The 21,927-nt window shown below is 39.7% G+C and overlaps 1 protein-coding gene across 6 annotated transcripts in view; it reads left to right on the top strand.

Annotated features, from left to right (window-relative positions):
* Positions 1–21,927, top strand: part of PAPSS1 (3'-phosphoadenosine 5'-phosphosulfate synthase 1) — a 109,415-nt gene that overhangs the window by 45,871 nt on the left and 41,617 nt on the right. For all 6 annotated transcript variants that reach the window (XM_027103453.1, XM_027103455.1, XM_027103456.1 and 3 more), the window contains 4 exons: positions 9,766–9,879; positions 12,266–12,377; positions 14,796–15,001; positions 17,723–17,858. In XM_027103453.1, coding sequence (XP_026959254.1) covers positions 9,766–9,879; positions 12,266–12,377; positions 14,796–15,001; positions 17,723–17,858 — 568 coding nt within the window. The remainder of the gene's footprint in view (positions 1–9,765; positions 9,880–12,265; positions 12,378–14,795; positions 15,002–17,722; positions 17,859–21,927) is intronic.

The following is a 21,927-nucleotide window of genomic DNA, read 5'->3' as shown; positions in this document are numbered from 1 at the left end:
TATAAACTAGAATGACTATATAAATTCTTTTTTTTCTTTTATAACATGATACAGAATTTAAAAGTACAATTGAAGGAAGAAATATGCACACATACCAACTACTTCTGTTCTGGCATATTCTCCTTTGATTTTCTCACAAAGTTGAATCTCAGATGAACATTAGGATACATGGGGAAACCGGTTCATACCTGACGTTCAGCTCAGACTTTATGGTCAGTTGGTGATACAAGGAGTTTCTTTGCCTGCTGCACCCTTATCGCAAGGTGACAGTGTAATGTGCTTTTCCTAACAAGCTCCTTCTCCCTGGTGGTCCAGGGGTAGCCAGTGCAATTCAACTTCATTGTCATCACAAAGACATTAAAAAAATATTTTATTTATTTATTTGTTTATTTATTTTGGTTGTGCCGGGTCTTAGTTGTGGCAGGCAGGCTCGTTTAGTTGCGGCTCGTAGGCTCCTTAGTTGCGGCATGCGAACTCTTGGTTGTGGCATGCATGGGGCATCTAGCTCCCTGAGCAGAGATCGAACCCGGGCCCCCTGCATTGGGAGCTTGGAGTCCTAACCACTGCACCACCAGGGAAGTTCCTCAAAGATTATCTGTTAGGTTTTCCAAGGGTGGGTTATGTGAGCTCACATGGTAGAGCTAATATCACAAATACAGATTGCGGGTGGAGGGGATGAAGATGTCGAGTGCAATGGTGTTTTCAGGGAATTGTAACTAAATCTCCATAGCTTTCTAGTGTGTGCTTTGAGTGGGGATGTGAAGATTAGAGGTTCTTCATTGACTAGCATTATAAGAATATAATTGTGAGTGCTGGCAGGGAATGGCACAGGTAGAGATGGAAGAGCAGAACTCTTAGCATGTGCAAAGCCTTTGGTAGTCCCTTCAGTAGCATTATTGCATTTAATTTTTGTTAAAACTCTGAGAAGTAGTTATAATTTTCCTCATTTTACTGATGAGGAAACAGATTCAAGGAGGTGAAGTTGTTTGTCTCAGGATAGTTCAGGTGTTTGACAAGTGCTGCCTCCTCTGGTGATAAGTGGAATTTTTTCTGTCTGATGCTCCGTATTACTTTGGAGAGACTCTTCTGAAATGAATTCTACCAGGTATTGTTTCTTTAACATTCTTTACCGTCGAGAAAAAATTAATCCATCTAAGAAAGAAATGGAAGGCTTTATTCGAGTCAAATAGAGGATTTTAACCTAGGAACAGGCCCTCAGCAAGCTGAGAACTGTTCTGCCCTTAAAGGTCAAAGCACAGTTGTATAGGTTTTTGAGACAGAGGGCTGTACATTAAATGACGTAGATAGTTTGCACAATCCAGATCTGTGAGTACAAAGTGGGGGTCATTGTGGCCCCTTACAAGATCATGAAGGAATGTTACCTTCTTTTTTAAATTAATTAATTAATATATTTATTTTTGGCTGCGTTGGGTCTTCGTTGCTGCGCGTGGGCTTTCTCTAGTTGTGGCGAGTGGGGGCTACTCTTCGTTGTGATGCACAGACTTCTCATTGTGGTGGCTTTTCTTGTTGCGGAGCACAGGCTATAGGCGCGCGGGCTTCAGCAGTTGTGGCTCGCGGGCTCTAGAGCGCAGGCTCAGTAGTTGTGGTACATGGGCTTAGTTGCTCTGTGGCATGTGGGATCTTCCCAGACCAGGGCTCGAACCCGTGTCCCCTGCATTGCAGGCGGATTCTTAACCGCTGCGCCAACCAGGGAAGTCCCCAAGAAGGAATATTATCTTTTAAGGAGTTGTCTTGTTGGTACTAGGAGAACATTGCTCTTTATGATTGAACATGAATTTCTGCCAGTGGGGAAGGTTAGGCCAATGCATAATGCGGATACACAATGCACAGTAGAGGGGAGAGAGGTCAAAGGGCAGTGAAAAATTTTCATGTTTAAATTTTCCTTGATTTGCCTTAGAATATGAAATTTTATCATTATTAAGATATGGAATTGATTTTCACTGTCCAAGAAAAAAATTTTTTTTTTTTGCGGTACACGAGCCTGTCACTGCTGTGGCCTCTCCCGTTGCGGAGCACAGGCTCCGGACACGCAGGCTCAGCGGCCATGGCTCACGGGCCCAGCCGCTCCGCAGCATGTGGGATCTTCCCGGACCGGGGCACGAACCCGTGTCCCCTGCATCGGCAGGTGGACTCTCAACCACTGCGCCACCAGGGAAGCCCAAGAAAAAATATTTTTAGTGTGGTCTACAGTGGGTATTTTAGTATGGTGGGTATTTTGGTTCTGTCATCTCTGGATTGTCTTATTTCTCTTTCGATCTGGCTTACGTAGTATAATTGGTATAGGCAGTGTGGTCATTTAAATAAATACCTAATTTCTCAGTATTGTGTCAGAGCATCTTTATTTTCTCAGTATGCTTCAGTTGGCACATTTTTATCCAAGAAGATAGAAGACACTGGAGAATACTGAGGGTTTTTTATTTAAGTTTTTTCCTAACCCTTGAATGGTCACTAGATGGCCTGCTGGTATTGCATTTTAACTTGGCGGATTATGACATAAAGAAGTAGGCTTCTTGCTGATGGTTTTAATCTAAAGTGATATTTTAAATACTGTTTTTAAATCTACTAGGAACTCTAGATTTAGTAGTGCTATAAATTATTTAAGGGTTTATCTTCTTATGAAATGGTGGTTTAGTGCTCTAAATGGGTTTATACTGCATGTAAAACCAGACTTTGCAGCTCAGTTTTAAAGTGATGCCAGTATGTCGTTGGTGTTCATGCTTTGGAGGCATGTAGCTTAGATAATAGAAATTTAATAGTTTCATAAAAAGATGATTGAGCTCTAGTGTTCAAATCTGTTGAGATTTGGCTCAAGAAAAAGTTCAGAAAATACTTAAAGGAAAGATTTTAAATGTGAAGTCACTGTCTTTATTAACTTATTCACAGTTCTTTAGGAAGATTAAAAAGAGAAGGCAAGAACTACTATTTTCAGGTAGTGAATGTTGTTTGTTCTGCTGGCCAGTTTCCAGGAAAAAAACAATTTTCTCTTTGAACAAAGATACGGATACAACATATGTTAGGTCTTAGATTGTATTTAGTCAGTCAAGCAAAAAAAAAAAGAAAAAGTTTTGAGTATCCATGTTACATTTTAAAATTAAATTTTAAAATATTTCTAGACCTCCCTCATTAACGGTAGCATGTGAATTGTTTACTGACCCACTACTCAGGAGAACTCCTAGGAGCGCCCCTGTTTCCTCTCTACCCTTGAATACTTGGGGACTCTGGCGCTCTTAAAACTGGAAGTAAGGGGTTAGGTACATGAACACTTGTTCCTGACCTGGCTTGTGATCTGTTTCTGTTTTAAAGGAAATTTCCTGAAATAAAGGGTTTCATTTGTACAGGTTTCAGAAGAACACATTGTTTTCTAACAGCTGACCGTGTCTCTGGGAATCCGAATGAATCCCAACTAAAATGGGTAGCTCATGTGGCAGGGACTTCATGTTCTGTTGTCCAGATCTCTTGTCTCACTTTGAGGTGGTTTTGACTCTTTTAGATGTTCAGTAGTGGTTTTGGAAACGAAAACTATTTGTCAGTAGAATGTGCTAGGAACTGACTGTGTCTGCATTTTAAAACCTTTTTGTCTTCCTGATAGTTGTCCAGTCCACAGAGAACTCGCTTCCTCTGAGTGTGTGTTCCATGTTCCTGTTGGCTCCTGCTATGTTTGTGTTAATTCCAAAAGTGCTCACTTTATGTACCTTTTTAGAAGAGAAAAACAGTAGCAACCTCTTGAACCTTTATTTTGCCATTGGTTAGATATCAGAAGAATTTTATATCTAAGTTGTGAGGTTAAAATTCAGTTTAAAATAATTGCAGGGCGTGAGTTTTGAAAAGGGAAGAATTTTGTGACATGCTTGTAATGAAAACAGTATTATACTTAAATTTTTTTTTTTTTTTGCGGTACGCGGCCTTCTCACTGTTGTGGCCTCTCCCGTTGCGGAGCACAGGCTCCAAACGCGCAGGCTCAGCGGCCATGGCTCACGGGACCAGCCGCTCCGGGGCATGTGGGATCTTCCCGGACCGGGGTTACGAACCCGTGTCCCCTGCATCGGCAGGCGGACTCTCAACCACTGCGCCACCAGGGAAGCCCTTTAAATAATTTTAATAAAATTTTAATTATAAATATTAAACAATAAAATTTTATGTAATTTAAAATTATTTTCTCGAAAGACTTCCCTCCTTCTTGAAAAGAAAGTGATTATAGGGGAATTCCCTGGCGGTCCAGTTGTTTGGACTCCACACTTCCACTGCAGGGGGCACGGGTTTGTACCCTGGTTGGGGAACAAAGATCCTGCAAGCCATGTGGCATGGCCAATAAAAATTAAAAAAAAAAAAAAAAGTGATTATAGCCTCTAAGTTCATGCCTACAAAGCAGCACATTACTAACATGCATTACTAAAGCTGTGGCATTGTTAGCGTACAGAACATAAAAAAATAATTCCGTTGGATTTATAATATAGATACCACTCTTTCATGTTCAAACTAGTTCTCTTGGATTTGCTCACAAACTGTAATTTGTTTTTTAACTTAGGGTGTGGTTGGAAGGAAATAGACACGACATATAGAAAGAAACATTTGTTGGTTCTCAGTTCTTACTTTGAACAGAGTCTCTTCAGAGGGAGCAGATTCACATACCTGAGTGTACACTCCAGTGTCCTGGCGTTCTACAGAAGGGGGGATTCCAGGGTGAAGGCAAGGCGGAGACACACCCAGCCTTGTGCTGGGAGCATTACAGTGGGCAGTGTGCACTGCTGCTATTCATTAGTATTTGTGAGCTGACTCTAGTGATGATGGCTTAGGAAACCAGCTAAAAATGCCCTGTTGCGTCCAACAGAGATGAAAAGATTTAGTCTATTGGATGCGCTCCTCTGACCCTCCAAGATTGTTGACAGCTATTAGTGGTAAATGGGGGGTGGGGGAGAGTAGTCAACACACATCGCAAAAAAGGCATCTCATCCTTACAAAATAATATAGGCTTCAGAGATGGCAAAGAAAGCTTTACGTAGAGTTGTTTGTATCAGTGAAATTCTTCTCTTCCCTGGAGTTCCTGTGTCATTTATTCCCAGACTGTGATTCTGGTTTTCAAAGTTCTAAGGGGTCTCAAGTGGTGGAAGTGGAGGTTTTCAATTTATTCACAGTGATGGAGTTTGAGAAAGTTGGTTGAACATCGTTCACTTGTTATTAATAGAAATGTTTAGATGTAACTGAAATGTTGAATATCTTTACTTTTTGTCTAGGACTTTATTAACACAGAAAGATCACACACTGACCAGAAACCCTGGGAACTGTAAATGTTTAATAAAATCATGAAAGTAAACTAAGAACAATTTATGTGGCAAAATGTTTCATAACTTAGTTTTATGGGAAAAACAGTAAAGGTTTTTCTTTTAATTTTTATTTATTTTTTTTATTTATTTTTTTTTAATTTTTTTTTTTTTTTAATTTTTATTTTTTAAAATTTGTTTTCTTATTTGGAGGAGAATAGTGTTGGGACCTGAGCTGGAATCCCAGTTCCAACACTTATCAATTAACTGTACGACCTTGGAAAAAATAACCTGATTTCTCTGGCTTCAATTCTCTCATCTGTGAAATGGGAAATAAAAATAGTACCTGTCTCAGAATTGTACTGAGGATTCTATTAATAAATGTAGAGTGCTTAGGACAGTTCCTGGCATGTAGCAAGCACACTGTAACTATTATTTATTGAGTATTTATTTGTGTGGTAAGCACGTTGGAACACAGTACGGCAGGGATTTGGGGCACGTTATTAACATCTCCTGAGCCTTAATTTCCTCATCTGTAAAAGGAGGACAGCAATAGCTTCTTCTATTTTCATAGGTAGGATTGCATGAAAATTAAATGAATTAATTCACGTGAAGCCCTTAGAACATTGCTGGTATTGTTGTTAGCATCCAGTAAATGTGAGCCCCGCCCCGCAGTTTACATACTTCAAGTCATTTGTCACAGCAGCCCTGTAACTACACACACACACACACACACACACACACACACTTTTTGGTGGCAGTGTTGTTAAATAGCTGAGACGGAGACAAGGTGAGAAATGTTAGATAACCTGCTCAAGGTTGCACTGTTAGAATCTGAACTCAGGTCTTAAGTACAAAAATCAGAAATAACTGACCTATAGACCTGTGTTGCGTTCTTGTAGCTCTTTTTGGTTTTGAAAATGTTGTGTGTCTAATGTTTTGTGATTAATGCAGATATTTAATTTCAAGTGTGTTTTGTGAAACTACCATACTCGTTCTCACAAAAGCCCTAATGAATGCCTGACTTTTTGTGTAATTTAATTTAGCGTTTGTTCCTAGTGTGGAGGACTTAAATTCTTTATTTTACAAAAATGTGTGTTCCTCAAGGTACCTTTCAGAGCTTTACATGTCCAAGAAGCTAATTGAACATACAGGGAGTGTGTGCAGTTCCCTTAATGCACATCATACTGTTCTGGGAAAAGTTGATTCTGAATTTTTGTTTTCTGGTTGAGGGAGTAATAGCCTTTGTAGAAAATGCTGAAACTACCAGTTGCCCTGTAATGCCCATGGGTGAAAAACGCTTGGAGGGGAACATATATAGGGTGATGGGTTTTTCTCCTTTCCACATTCTCTTTATTGCTGTTTTATAATTTAAAATAAATGTATTAAAAATAATTCCTGGAGTTAGAAGGTACAGAATGGACTACCTTAAGCTATTTCTCTCGCTAGATTTAAAAAAGAGTCTTTACAAGGTTGTACGGTATTTACATCTACAAAGAGAAAATTGAGGCTGTCTCTCTTCTTCATCATTATTCTTTGATGCCCTCATGTCGTGTTTACCGTTAGTAAATACAATAAGTAGCCGTCTGCTGTGGGTACCTACTGCAGGCTTAATTGCAGAAGGCGGTCTGGAAGGTTTATGAAGTGCCCTGTGCTGTGCGGAGTTTGTGCTTAACACACACTTTCTACTTTCCCGTGAGTGGTGGGATGCTCAAAGGACACAGGGCCTCCAGAGACCTAGCTGAACGTGGTGTGGTAGTAAGCAGTGCTTCTTTATTTATGTCTTTTAATTTTATTCTTTCTTTCTTTTTTCCTTCATGTTTACTCTTCTTATTCATTCTTGGGTTTTTCATAAGAAAGATCAGAGGCCTTGAATTTACTGGTAGGAGGAGCTTGATTTTGGTACATGATTTAGCCAGTGCTCTTCCATCTTTGAGGGAACAGAATATCAGAAAAATGTAGTAGAATAATTCTTTCTAGATTCTCAGAACCCATACGGACTGCTTGAGTGGTAGCACTCAGGCTTTCATGAGATCGTCTAGCTTTGAGACACATATCTGACTCTGCTTTTTTCCACTACTGAAGATATTAATGAAAGTCCAAATGTAAGTTGAAGTTTCTTCCCAAACATTTTCTTTCTAAAAGTAGTAGGTATTGTCCTTAAACACCTGGTTCTTCCATTAATATTCATTTTGAATTACTTTTTCTGTTGTTTTTTAAAATGGGTTTTATTTTTTAGAGCAGTTTCAGGTTCACAGCAGAACTTGAGTGGAAAGTATAGAGAATGAACTCCCATGGCTCCCCTCCCTGCCACACACAGCTTATCCTGCTACCAGTATCCCTCACCAGAGTGGTACCTTTGTTATAATTGAAGAACCTACATTGACACATTGTTATCATCCATAGTTCATAGTTTACATTAGCATTGAACCTTCTGTGGGTTTTGACAAATGTGTAATGACATTTATACACCATTGTAGTATCATAGAGAATAGTTGCACTGCCCTAGAAAATCCCCTGTGTTCTTCCTATTTGTCCCTTCTCCCCTCCCCTGTAACCCTGGGCAACCACTGATGTTTTTACTGTCTCCATAGTTTTGCCTTTTCAGAATGTCACATAGTTGAAATCATACAATATGTAGCCTTTTCAGACGGGCTTCTTTCACTTAATAGTCTGCATTTAAGTTTTCTCCATGTCTTTTCATGGCTTGATAGCTCATTTCTTCTTAGTGCTGAATAATTAATATTCCATTGTCTGGATGTACCACAGTTTATCCATTCATCTACCAAAGGACTTCTTGGTTGTTTTCAAGTTTTGGCAATTATGAGTAAGGCTGCTATAAACATCTGTGTGCAGGTGGATGTAAGTTTTCACCTCATTTGGATAAATACCAGGGGGCATGATGGCTGGATTATTTGGTGAGAGTATGTTTAGCTTTGTAAGAAGTCACCAGATTGTCTTCTAAAGCAGCTGTACCATTTTGCATTCACACCACCAGGGAATGAGAGTTCCTGTTGCTCTGCATCCTTGTCAGCATTCGATGTGGTCAGTGTTTTGGATTTTGGTCATTCTGATAAGTATATTCTAATAGTGGTATCTCATTGTTGTTATAAATTGCATTTCCTTGATGATATATGATGTAGAGTATCGTTTCATATACTTATTTGTCATCTGTATATCTTTTCTGTGAGTTGTCTGTTCAGGTCTCTGGCCCATTTTCTAATAGGATTCTTTTCTTACTGTTGAGTTTTAAGAGTTCTTTGTATATTTTGGGTAACAGTCCTTTTTCAGATATGCCTTTTCCAGCTATTTTGTCTCAGTCTGTGGCTTGTCTTCTCATTCTCTTGAGAATTAATTTATTTTGCATAAGAAATTATTGCTTGGATACATATGGAAAACCCTTAATCAGTGCCAGTTTTGGATGCTTATAGAGATTACTTGATTGATTTGACTGGAAAGTTTTAAAGTAATTAAACACATTTGGTAGGATTTCCCAGGTGGTCCAGTGGTTAAGACTCTGCCCTTCATATGTATAGCTGCTTCACTTTGTTATACAGCAGAAACTAACACACCATTGTAAAGCAATTATATCCCAATAAAGATGTTAAAAAAAGAAGAAAAAAGAAAAGACTCTGCTCTTCACTGCAGGGGGCGCCGCTTTGATTCCTGGTCAGGGAACTAAGATCCTGCATGCTGTGCAGTGTGGCCAAAAAAGAAAAAAGGAAAAAAAAGGAAAACCCCCCAAAACACATTTACTAATTATTCCTAGGTATATGACAAGTGTGAATAGGCCTTGTAAAGGTCACTGGATGAGCCGTGTATAAGAGCAGTATATAAGTTTGTGGTAATTACAGACAGATACTTGTGGGACAGATGAGATAGAGCACTGTCCCAATGTGATATAAATGAATACTAGGACGTTTGGTTAAAATTTCCGGACTACATTTCGTAAGACATCAGAGACTGCTGTTTCTCAAACTGCAGTGGTGGGAGTAGAGCTGACGTGCTCTGGAATACTGTGTTGCATGACTAAGAAGGTGGCTTTAGTGACAATGGTGACAAAGATGCATGTGGAAGCTGGAATGAAATGGTTTTATAATATGTTACAGAAAATAATGATTATGTTTAGAGTGCTTTTTTTGTTTATTTCTTTGTTTCCAAATTATTTTTATCATTACCCCTTACTTGAGGTTACCTCTTCTTTGCCGTTGCATGATCTTGACTTATATGGCATATTCCAGGAATTTCTGTCTCACTAGATAGTGGGAGATTAGATTAATGAAGTCTTGCATGTGGGATGTTACCTGCTTGCAAGTAGACCAGCTGTCACTAGGAAAATTGATTGGGAGGTACAGCATTAAATCCCTGTCTTACACTTCGTTTTTTAAGTCTCATTTTGAAATGTTAATTTTCTTCATTAAGATACCCTTTGGGGAAAGCTAAATTGTTGAATCAAACATTTAACTGTACTTTTGTGTATGTATAGGATATTGTACCTGTGGATGCCTCTTATGAAGTGAAAGAACTCTATGTGCCAGAAAATAAACTTCATTTGGCAAAAACAGATGCAGAAACATTACCAGCATTGAAAATTAATAAAGTGAGTGCTTTGTTCCTTTTCCTACTGAGTGATTTAACCTTATGTATAGTGGTTAGTCTATAGAATTTGTGATTTTATTTTTGTGTTTGAGGGTGTGGGTGATAGTGGTAGTTGTGTATATCACAATTCCCCAGGGATGGGAAATATGTTTAATTTGTAAAACCATATTTCTAAATTACCATGGCTTTGATTTCATTTTAGTCATAACATTTATTTATTATGAAATATCAAAAAACAAAGATTATGTAAGATTTTTAGGCTTATCAGAAGGAATGGGTTCTAAAAGGTTAAAAACCTTTAATAATTAAATAATTAAAATGAACATTTTTTCCCTTTAAACATGTTTCCTAATCCCTTGTCAAAACCCTGACTTTCCCTTTCTTATATCGTGAAGAATAATTCTGTTGTGTATGTTAGCTCTAATAATAGCATTAGGTGTTTTTCCCAATAGAAAACTGCTTAGTTAAACTAGATATGACAATGGTGACTATAATTTATCACTTTCAAATCTTAGGGAATTTTAAATTGTGTCATTCAGATATACTTTAAAAATGGAGAGATTTAGGAATAAGAACGTAGACCGGGACTAGAATTTCCCAGCCTTTCTTTTAATATAGTTAAAATCCCGGACACCCAGGGAGGTGCCGAATGTGCAAGTAGGAGAAAGAAAAATAACCCCCAAGCCTTCTGAGGTCGGAGGAAGACTCTTCAAAGACTTACTCACATTCCTGATAGGAGTATATTATCTAGGTGATTTGTGTGATTGGGTTTCTGACCAGAAGCTAAGACATGCTGCAGGGGAGCAGAGAGAGGGAGAGTTGGAGAGCAGAGGCACTCAAGCTGACTTTGCAAAGGCACAATAGATTTTGTCACTGACAGACTGTGCATCAAATGAACGAACACACACACACACACACACACACACACACACACACACACGGCAGGGAGGAGGGAAGGGGAGAGAGAGAGAGAACGAAACTGAGAATGAATGCATATGAATCCAGGTCAGTTAGACTCAATAACCCAGAAAAACAGCTGCCTTTTCTAAATGTGATCTTTTTTTCAATACGGTAGTTTGTTCTTTGCACAGCAGTATGCAAAGTAATTAATTAAAAAAATTAGGTTACATCATATAATGTATGCTAGGCTGCCATAACAAATACCATACCCTGGATGGCTTAAACAACAGAAATTTATTTTCCCATAGTTCAGTAAGTTAGAAAGTCCAAGATCCAGGTGCTGGCTGATTTGTTTCCTGGCGAGGCTCCCTTGCTGACTTGCTGTCAGACGCCTTCTCACCTTATCCTCACAGTGTGTCCGTGGGAGCTCTGGTGTCTCTTTCTCTTATGAGGGCACCAGACCTGTTGGGTTGGGACCCACCCTTTAGACCTCATTTATTCTTTATCACCTCTTCAGGGCCCTATCTTCAAATACATTCACATTGGGGGTTAGGGCTTCAACATATTTTCAGGGGGACATAAACATTCAGTCCATAGTAGATACCATCTAGAATTAGATTCCAATAGAGAAGAATAGTGGCCATTGTCAAAGGTTTAGGAAAAATTAGTAAGAGGAGAACTTGAAAGTGAAACAATTTGGTGCACGAATATAATTTTTTCCTGTGAATTGAAGGAGGGGAATGCTTTACCATTATTTGATTTTTCAGTGGAACATGCCAACCTAATACTTTGGGTATACGTGGTAAGTCACATCATAATGCACACCTCTTGGCCAGGTGCTTTATCTTTTCTCATATGAGAATCGCTACTCCGTGTGTATATATATACACACACACACAGTTAAAAAATGAGCATATCCAGCTTGCATTAATTCATCAATTCTTTAATATTCTGATGGGATCTACTAGAAATCTTAAAGTTCAAGAAATAATATAGTGTTTGTAAAATGAAGGGTACTCTGTCATTGGTGAGGGATTTTGTTTTGGTAAATATTTTATCTAAAGTTTGTTTTAGTTCAGGACAGTGGTTGTTAGAGTGTAGTTTCCAGACCATCATTGTTAGCATTTTCTGGGCACCTGTTAAAAATACAAATCCTTGTGCCACAGCAAACTAGCTAAATCAGAAACTGGGGGGTGGAGCAGTCTTCATTTAACAAGCCTTCCAGAGGTTTCTTAATACATATTAAAGTTTGAGGACCACTGGTTTAGGAGATGCTATTCTTATGGGAAGCCTAATGTTGTTCAGATTTATTAAGAAAAATACATACTTTCCTAGTGACCTTATTGTTTATTAGATTTGTAAAATCTATAAACATTCTTGAGAAGTTCGTTTCCATTGCTTTCAAAATTAAACTCCAAAAAGCCATTAATGCTTTTGTTCATAAGTACATGAAATAAAGCATTTTTCTTTACTGTCTCATTTACTAGGTGGATATGCAGTGGGTGCAGGTTTTGGCAGAAGGTTGGGCAACCCCGCTGAATGGCTTTATGAGAGAGAGGGAGTACTTGCAGTGTCTTCATTTCGATTGTCTTCTGGATGGTAAGACATTTAAAAATATTCAAGGACATTGAGTATGGAAAAGAAAGCACACAGTTGCAGGGATTCGTCACTATTTATAGAGAGTACTGGTAACATCTTAACGGAGATAGCACTTAAAGACTAAATTATATCAGTACTGAATATTTTAAACGTATCATGAGATCTTTCCATTTTTAGTTTTCTTGATTGTGACTTATTGCAGGGGGAGAAGGACAACCTGGGGATTAAGGCTGAAAATGGATTTAAAAAACAAATACAGTTTCCCTATGCCATATCTACCTGATCACGGTAAAAAGCCTCTCCCCAGGAAGTGTACATACTTAATAATTGTGCTGTGCTGAAGCCAATGCTTGCTTAAGCCGGGTGTTCTAACAAGGAATCAGGGTCTCAAGTTAAGGAGTCCTGAAATAGGTGGTTAAAAGGATTGTTCTTCCTACTCTTTTAAAACACTAAAAAAAAAAAAAAATGCCAAAGAAATTGATATTTAGGGTATTGTAATTACATTCCAGCTACCTTAAACTTTGTATATTGTTGGTAAGATTAATGTACTACAATAAAGAAAATATTGCTAAATGTTAAAGAACTATGCCGTATGATCCAGCAATTCCACTTCTGGGTATTCATGTGAAGAAAATAAAAACACTAACTAGAGAAGATAGATGTTCACATATGTTCATTGCAACATTATTTACAATTGCCAAGATATGGAAGCAACCTAAGTGCCCATCAATAGGTGAATGGATAAAGAAGATGTGGTGTATATATATATATATATATACACACATATCTATCTATCTATCTATATATACATATCTATCTATCTATCTATCTATCTATATACACACACACACACACAATGGAATACTATGCAGCCATAAAAAACAATGAACTTTTGCCATTTGCTGCAACATGGATGGACCTGAAGAGTATTATGCTCAGTGGAATAAGTCAAACAGAGAAAGATAGATACCGTATGATTTCACTTACATGTGGAATTTAAAAAACAAAACAAAAGAACAAACAAAACAAAAACAGACTTGTAGATACAGGGAACAAACTGGTGGTTGCCAGAAGGGGGTGGGGGTAGGCTAAATAGGTGAAGGGGATTAGGAGGTGTATAAACTTCCAGTTATAAAATAAATAAGTCACAGGTATATAATATACAGCATAAGGAATAATATGGTAATAATTTTGTATGGTGACAGATGGTTACTAGACTTATCATGGTGATCATTTCTTAATATGTTTAAATGTTGAATCACTATGCTGTTCATCTGAAACGAACATAATATTGTACGTCCACTATAATACTTAACTTTTAAAAAAAAGTCATAGAACCCCGCAAAGTTGCGACCACGTTCTTCTGTGTTATAACTTCTTTTGACTGGGGAGTAAAATAGATACTAGAAAATGTAATTCCTACTCATTGTTCTCAAGAACCTTTAACATAAGAATTAAATTATACTTCTTGATTTTCTTCCTTGGAAATAATGGTAAAGTCTTTGTGGACTGCCTCCTTAGTTATGACTTAGTCTTGGGTGTGGTGTAAATCTACCTATTAATTTTCCATTTTGAACTCCACCTTACGGTGGTAATTTTAAAACAGCCACACTGTTAGCATTGATTTTGTTGATGTCTTTTGCCCAAAGAAGGCATGCCATGATTTCCCAAAAAGTGTGGTTTCTCTTTGATAATGTAAATAATATCCACATATGAATCTGAGAGTGTATTTTATTTTTCTAACTTGCGCATGACGAATAGGAAAGAAAAAAACACTTTCAGAGCTTGAAAGGTTGGGAACTGAGAATGTGCTTTTGGTCTCACTGGCAACATATTTTGGTTTAAATGGAGCCACCTTTGTTTCCTGACCAGTGATAGCTGGCATCAGTTCCATTCTGATTAAAAAACAAAAAACTTTTTGAGTGTTTTCGTCTTCCTCTCTCAAGGATATCCAGGTATACCAAGTATACTCAAGTTACTTAACCAACTTGCCACTCAAAATGTAGTTGTCAGCGGTATCAGTTATAATATTTTTCCTGTAAAGGCCCTGAAGCATAATTCTTTGTCTTACTCATATATTTTTGGTGATGTTAGGCTTAACCCGCTGATTCTTCCTTATTCAACAGTTGCTTAAACTTCTGCGCTTCTTCCCCCTAAAGACAGTTTCATGAGTGGTTGTGAGGAGTATTGCTGCACACAGTGTTGATGTTCTCAATTTTTGCTGTTTCGTTTTGTTTTAAACTCTGGGTTTGTTGCTTGTTCTCTCCCTGCTTTTCTGTGCCAGGTACCAGTGGAACACTGAAACTGGAGCAATAAATCTTTTATTATTTGAAGAGTGTCTACTGAAGTGTGAAAGGTAGATGTCAGGCCCGCTGAGTAATGCAAGCTGTGTGCTTTATGTTCTTTTGTGCCCTGCAGGGGGTGTCATTAACTTGTCAGTACCGATAGTTCTGACAGCTACTCAGGAAGATAAAGAGAGGCTGGACGGCTGCACGGCTTTTGCTCTGATGTACGAGGGCCGCCGCGTGGCTATTCTTCGCAATCCAGAGTTTTTTGAGCACAGGAAGGAGGAGCGCTGTGCCAGGCAGTGGGGAACAACATGCAAGAACCACCCCTACATCAAGGTCCTGAGTAAACCTTGCCGCATTTTATCTTGATTTGCCAGTAATGTTTGTGCTGAAATGTGAGGCAGTACCTGTATATCAACTATGCCATTGGAACTGTTAATATTTTGCAGAATCAAGGCTGGAACTTAGTGTGAACTTTTAAAGAAACTAAGCGAAGGAGTTCCCTGGCAGTCCAGTAGTTAGACTCAGCGCTTTCACTGCCAGGGCCCTGATTGGACCCCTGGTCGGGGAACTAAGATCCTTCAAGCTGCATGGTGCAGCCAAAAAAAAAAAAAGAAAAGAAACTAAGTGAAATTTTAGTAGCTTTACCTAGAAGCTTTATATAGCAGCTGTTTAGATCATGGAAGTGTGTTCAATTTCATTTCATTGTCTTATGTAGGACAAAAAAGCGATAAACTTAAAAAACAGGCAAATATATTGTTTTATAAAATAAAGAGGTTGAACTAACGGTGTCAGACATTCCTTCAGCATTAAAATTCTACAGTTATTAATAACAAATAACATAGTTTACAAACCATGCTTATGTAAATTTTTTGAACCACATAGCAGACCTATAGGATGGGTGGCATTTCCATCTTACACATGGAGAAATTGAGACTTTATGGGGGATATATGTTCTTGGCCAAAGTTAGGCAGCTTATGGTTGGGATGAGGGTCTGATTTGAATCCAGGACCTTGGGCTTTAAAGCCATCTTCCATAATCCTTAGCAGAAAGTCATTATTGGCTTATGTAGAGCTTCCCGTACTCTGTAATCCCTACCACTAGAGAGTACTTTTTGTGTGAATTCATTGGAGGAGACATTTTTTAATCACTGAACATATGTGAATGCTGTTTATATTGTGTGCCACTTTTATTTAGAGCAGTCTGTAAGACTTCTTAGGTTAGTTAGGACTTGGTGTGCAGCCTTGAGGAGCCAATAGGATTTGGATAGGAGGGAGCTGTAAGAAACGGCTTCCCAGGTTTCTGCGGCAGGGCGAGCAAAGACTCGGTGTGTTTGAGAGAGGGTTGGTGGTTCGAGTGGGAGAGAGGACCTTGGGCTTCAGTTTCTACTCCAAGGTGTTAAAATTTTGTTCAGTCATAATAACAATTTACATGTATTTATGCTTTTCAGCCATGTTTCTGCTTTTCAGTCCTTACAGTGACCCTTAGAAGTAGACAGGGTTATTTTCTTTATTCTGAGGAGTCTTAGAGTAGGTTCAACTTGCCCAGAGCTGCAGAGGTACCTGTGAGGTGTCAGGATTAGAGTCTGTCTTAGGTCTTCTATGCTCTTTCCCCTATGCTGCTCTGCCTTCCTAGGAACAGAGAGGTGGCAGGCAGATTTGACAGGGTCACAAACGACGTGGTGATTTGGGAAGCCAGCTGGGTGGTCTAGAGCAGGGTGTCCCTCTTCCAGCCCCATGCCCCCCGGTACCAGCCATGCCCTCCCGGTCTCCTGGCTGGAGTCCAGCTTCCTGTCATACTCATTGAAATCCATTCTCCTTAGTGCAGCCAGAGTGAGTCTTTTAAAAATATAGATCTGAACATATCACTGCTCCCTTTAAAACTCTCCAGTGGCTTCTCATTGTAATCAGAATAAAACCTGTGAGGCCCTGTGGGATCCGGCCCTGGCCTTCTTCCACCATCTCTTCCACTACCGCTGCCCCTCTCCTTGCTTTGGCCTTTCTGACCTTCTAGCCACATTAGCTTTCTTTCTGTTCCTCAAAGACAGAAATGTGTTTCTACGCCAGGACTTTGCAGTTGGTGTCCCTCTGCATGAACTACTTTACCTCTGTGACGAGTTCCTTTTCATCATCTCCGGTTAAATGTCACCTTCCTCAGGGAGGCATTTACTAACTCCTTTCTCTTAAATGCCATTCACTCTACTCCCTGGACACTGTGTTCCAGTGCCCTGTTTGTTTTCTCTGCAACGTTTATTTATCACTAGCTGATAGTTCTCTGGTTTCTCCTCTGTCTTGCCCACTAAAATATAAGCTCCATTGGAGTAAGATCTTTCTCTCTCGTTTTCTGCTGTATTTCCCAGTGCCTAACACAGGCCCTGACACATACCAGTGCTCAGTGAATATTTGTTGAATGAGTGGTTTGGTGGATGGGTAGAGACCTACTAGTGAGGGAGACCAGGCAGGAAGTGATTACGCAGTTGAGGTGCATTGTTAAGCAGGTAAGTTGAAGCCGTGGGGGAAGAGCTTGAGCTGCATAGCAAAAATGGATGGGTCCTAGAGGGTATATCTTCTCCTCTCAGATGCAGAGAAAGGACACGAGTGGAGCCGAAAGAAATTTGAGGTGGCGTAGAGATTGGAAGGCAAGAATTTGTGTTCAGCTCCATCATCAATACTTTAATTGCTCAAAAGTTTAGGATTGGAGAACACAAGAGGGCGGGGTGACCCAGGCTAGCACACTTTTCTGTTAATCAACATACAACAGCAATGAAAAGAATGTTTTGGTTGCTTAAAAAAATCGTAATTATTCATTTTGATTTTGTTTGCGTTTCATATGCAAATATAATAGCTGCGTCACAAATCCTTTGTGAAATTATAAAATATATTCTAATTCTACAGCATCTCTAATGCCAGTTCAGTTGATAAACCAAACAGATTTACCACTGACCTTAAGATGAGAGTAGTTTACAGGTATATTTAGCTTGTATGAGAGAAATGTTCTCACTTATTTTGATATTGGTTCCTGTTAAAAAAAAATTATCTCCTTTCTCTTGCCATTAGATGGTTATGGAACAAGGAGATTGGCTGATTGGAGGAGATCTTCAAGTCTTGGACCGAATTTATTGGAATGATGGTCTTGATCAGTACCGTCTTACTCCTACTGAGCTAAAGCAGAAGTTTAAAGACATGAATGCAGGTAAGACATGGACCTAATTATCTAACATGGGATTACTTGGAGTTTCTCCTTGATGGGGAGGTTCTTGAAGATTTTTTCCAATGCTTGCTAAAATGTAAGACAGAATGAGGAGTAAAGGTAAATTTAGCAATGGAATATGTAAGGAAAGGTAGTCAGTCTGAATCACCCTATGTAGTTCACTCATATCAATGTGCTTTATATCCCAGAATGTCTTATTGGAGTGGAATGTACCACTGCAGAAAATAATAGAACAACAGTATCACATTTGCTATTCATTCAGCAAGTGTTTGTTTTGCATCTTGATATGCCAGAGTACCAAGTGCTGAGGATTCATAAATAAATAAGACAGGAGTTTATGGTGTAGAAGAGAGAGACTGTCAACAAATAACAGAAAAAGTTGTTGAAGAGTAGGTTAATCATGATTTCAGATTTCTGGATTAGGAGGAAATGGAGCAGTAAATATAGAGAGTTTGTAGAAACTGTTCTTTATAATACTGTCTTAGAAAGTGCCCCAGGACAGGGATTTTTATATTAGACATCTGTGATTAGCAGATGTTTTACACAGAAGTAGGTAAATGATGTGTTTACACGGGTGCGCCCACACTTGCAAATTCCGGGGGCCTGCCACAGCATTCGCTGTAGATTTTAGGAGGCTGTTTTTTAAGGTCTGAAGAATTTGAAGCCTCCTACAATCATGCTGCTAGTGAATTCTCACCCACTACAGAAATGGTTAAACACTAAGCATTGGTGCTGCTTTTTAAAATATCTTCTGTGTACAAATTGAGGAGATGTGGCCGAGAAAAGTCAGGTGGGTATGGATGCCTTTTAAGGGACTACCTGGCCACCCAGCCGTATTTATTAAGCAGAAGCCCGCCTTCCCAAGTGACTCCAGAATCTGGGCAAGAGCTCCCATTTCATCAGTTGTGTTTAGGTCCTGTGACCTCTCAGATCCTTGGTAGTCATTCAGAGTCCTGTGTGCACACTGCCCCCTACTTTACCGCTTAGAAGTTACGTGGTTGTGGGGAAAGGGGTTTCCTCTCTACGGCTCAGTTCCCTAGTTGTACAAATGAGGACAGTGATGGTACCCGACACATAGGTTTTTATTTTTAAAAAGTGAAATGAGCTAAGATGCTTAGGCACCGTAACAGTACCTGGCACACAGCAAGAGGTTAAGGTGTCATTATTTCTGTTACGTGAGTTGGAACCTAGTTTTACCAGTAAGTAAAGGGCATACAAGTAAAGGGAAGAGAAAGAGTATCTGTTTTTTCTTAAGCTGTGTCGTAATTAGCTGATACTTGAAATGATGTGAAAGGGATCAAGCACTGGAGGCCCGAGATGGACACACACTCTTCAGACCTCCACAGTCCCCACCAGCCTGCCTCGTTCATGCACATCTTTTGCTTGGCCCCCTTACGGTATTTGATCGTGTGGTGCCCCGTTCTTCCTTCCGAATTTTATTCCTCTCCTCTGAATTTGAAGCACATATTTGGCTTAAACTACTTGTGCAGGAATTTCTCCGAATATTACACTCGGCGCTTGCTAATACAGCAGCTTGTTTTCTTCTCTTGCTAACACGTTTTGGGCCCAGTCGTAGAGGACTGTGTCATGAACTGTATTATGACTGCTGCAAGTCAGTGATGGTGCCGTATTCTCTTTTGTCACTGTGTGACTTAAAGGTCCGTGTGTAAGTCAGTTTTGACCTTTGAGATGTAAGCAAGTGGGGCTTCTGGGAAAGGTTTTCCTTCCTGAAAAGAAACTGTCTTAGGACAAAAGTTATCCTTTCCCATCCTTCCTCTTCCTCCTGCTTTGGATGCTGTCATGTAAGGGTGCAGTGTTTGGAGCTCTGGTAGCCATTTTGTACCGTGAGGATCCATAAGAATCTTATATTGTTTGAGTTTCTGATCCAGCCCTTGGGTCATCTGTATCCAGATTTGTTATTCAAAGACCTAATGCATGTTTGAGTTGTATAAGACACTTCTAGTTGGGTCTTTGTTTATTTCCATCCAGAAGCATCTGATAGTTTAATATGTGTAGACTTCTCTCTTTTTTTCTGGTGAACAGGACATGTTTCACTGAGGACTTGCTGAGACCGCCTTGCTTACTTTAATTTGTTTTCAAAATAATTTATATCTGGAATTCGTGTTACTAAATAAATTTTTAGCACTGTTGAGGGGTCTTATCAAGAAATTATCATTCATAATCCAAGACTTTATATTACGTCTGTTTTACATTCTTCCTTGTGTACCAAACATTTTAAATCATTTAGAGGATTTGTTGCATAATGAGTGATTGCAACTTTGTTTAAAGTAGCTGAGAGCTGGTTATTAGCCTTAAATCCAGCAAAAAAGATGATGGAGTGTTATTTTGTTTACTTTTCCATTTTAGACTAAGGCAAATAAGCAACAGACTGAGGAGGTCCCTTTATAGTTCTTATTCAACTCTTTCTGGAAGCCAATAACAAGTCATTTACTCTTGTGTACAAATCATAGTTCAAGGGAGGGAAAACGGGGAATATTTTTTTTTCTTTTACTTAGGGTTTCTATTCTTACCTCTCCCTCCTTCTCCTTCCCTCGTCTTAGGGAATATTAGGTAATCTTTGATTACCCTGTGTGGGTTGTTATCCTGTGCACATTGATATGATCAGTTTTGCTGTTTCTAGACCATTCTGTAGCTGGAAGGATTGAGAGGTCTTTAATACCCACGTCAGTGATTGCAAGGTGACACGGTTCCAGATGGCAAGTTCTTTGAACCACCGATGATTGACCACTATCCTGGAAAGAAAGACTGAATTTCACTTAAGCCAAGTAAGAGCCAGTCAGTGTTTATTACACACAGGGTACTGGTGTCCTGCTGGGTTACAAAGGGAAACGCTGACATCATTTCTCTCAAGCTAGTATGTGGTAGCACAGTGTTGAATACATCTGAGAAAGCTTTGTCAAGTTGTTGAACCACAGACTGTATTTTAAATGAATGGATAGAGACAGTAGATGGATATATTAGGCTAAGTGGGGAACAACAGATGCCTGAGAAAGCTGAGGTGGAAGCAGATAGTTTGCCTCTGAAGGCACTGGGCTTTCTTGCCTGTATGTGGCAGTGGGCTGGAGATGCTGTAATCTGAGATTGGGTGACGGAGCCTCTTGTCAGTCAGGTCAAGGCCCACTCAGATGAGGCTGTGAACATTATCTGACAACGTGAGTGTTTAAAGATGGGCGGTCAGGGCTGAGGGAACCGCCAAAGAATGATGAGGCATCCGGGGACTAGCAATTTGGGGTAGTATGACCATTCCTGCAGGGCATCGGAAGGCAGCATTGTTTCTGAAGTGGGATAAGAGGAGCTGGAGCTGTGGCAAGGGGCTGCCGGGCAGGAGCTAGTTGTCCGGGGTGTAGACCCCGCTGGGATCCCAGCGCTGAAGCAGGATGCTACTGGGGCGAGACTTCTGTCCTCCGTCCTCTGGTTGCCTACTGGTGTCTCCCGTATGGAGGCAGGAGTACAGCACTCCCACCCCCAAACACGCACACACATGCACATGTACACACATGCACATGTGCACACGCGCACAGAGGCACGAGACAGGACTGGACAGGAAGGGGAGTGGAGAACAGGCAGTACAGTGTCCAGCTGGCAAAAAAGCTTTATTTCCAACATTATTTTTCACTCTAATTTGAAAGCATTTCTAGTCCTGAGAAAGAGAAACAACTTGCTGCCGTATTATGGGGTATGAGAGTGCCTGTTGGTGAAAAATTCTAGTCTATTCATATTTACTCAAGTAGCCTAGCCCTGTCTTGTTGATTTCTTTTCCCCCCTCATGAGCAGTTTAAGTAAAAGAAATGACAGTCCCGAGGGAGGAGGGGGATCAAACTCTTTCTCATTTCCAGCTCTCTTCAAAAAACTCCCACAGAAACATAGCGTGCGTGCACCCCAGCCTGCCTCCCAGCAACGCTGGAGTGATTGTCAGGACTCTCTTGTTCAGCTACTGTATTGATTTGGGGAAAATCAGAAATGCCTGTACTTAGAGCTTTGGGGTAAAGTGGCAGATAATAGAGCTTGCGTGGGACTGCAAGAGAAGACT

This window comes from Aethalodelphis obliquidens, unplaced genomic scaffold, assembly GCF_003676395.1.
Source record: "Aethalodelphis obliquidens isolate GAN/ISIS:26980383/991018 unplaced genomic scaffold, ASM367639v1 scaffold6, whole genome shotgun sequence".
NCBI classification, from domain to species: domain Eukaryota; kingdom Metazoa; phylum Chordata; class Mammalia; order Artiodactyla; family Delphinidae; genus Aethalodelphis; species Aethalodelphis obliquidens.
Note: the sequence above shows the minus strand (reverse complement) of the source record. Positions and strands in the feature narration are given on the sequence as shown.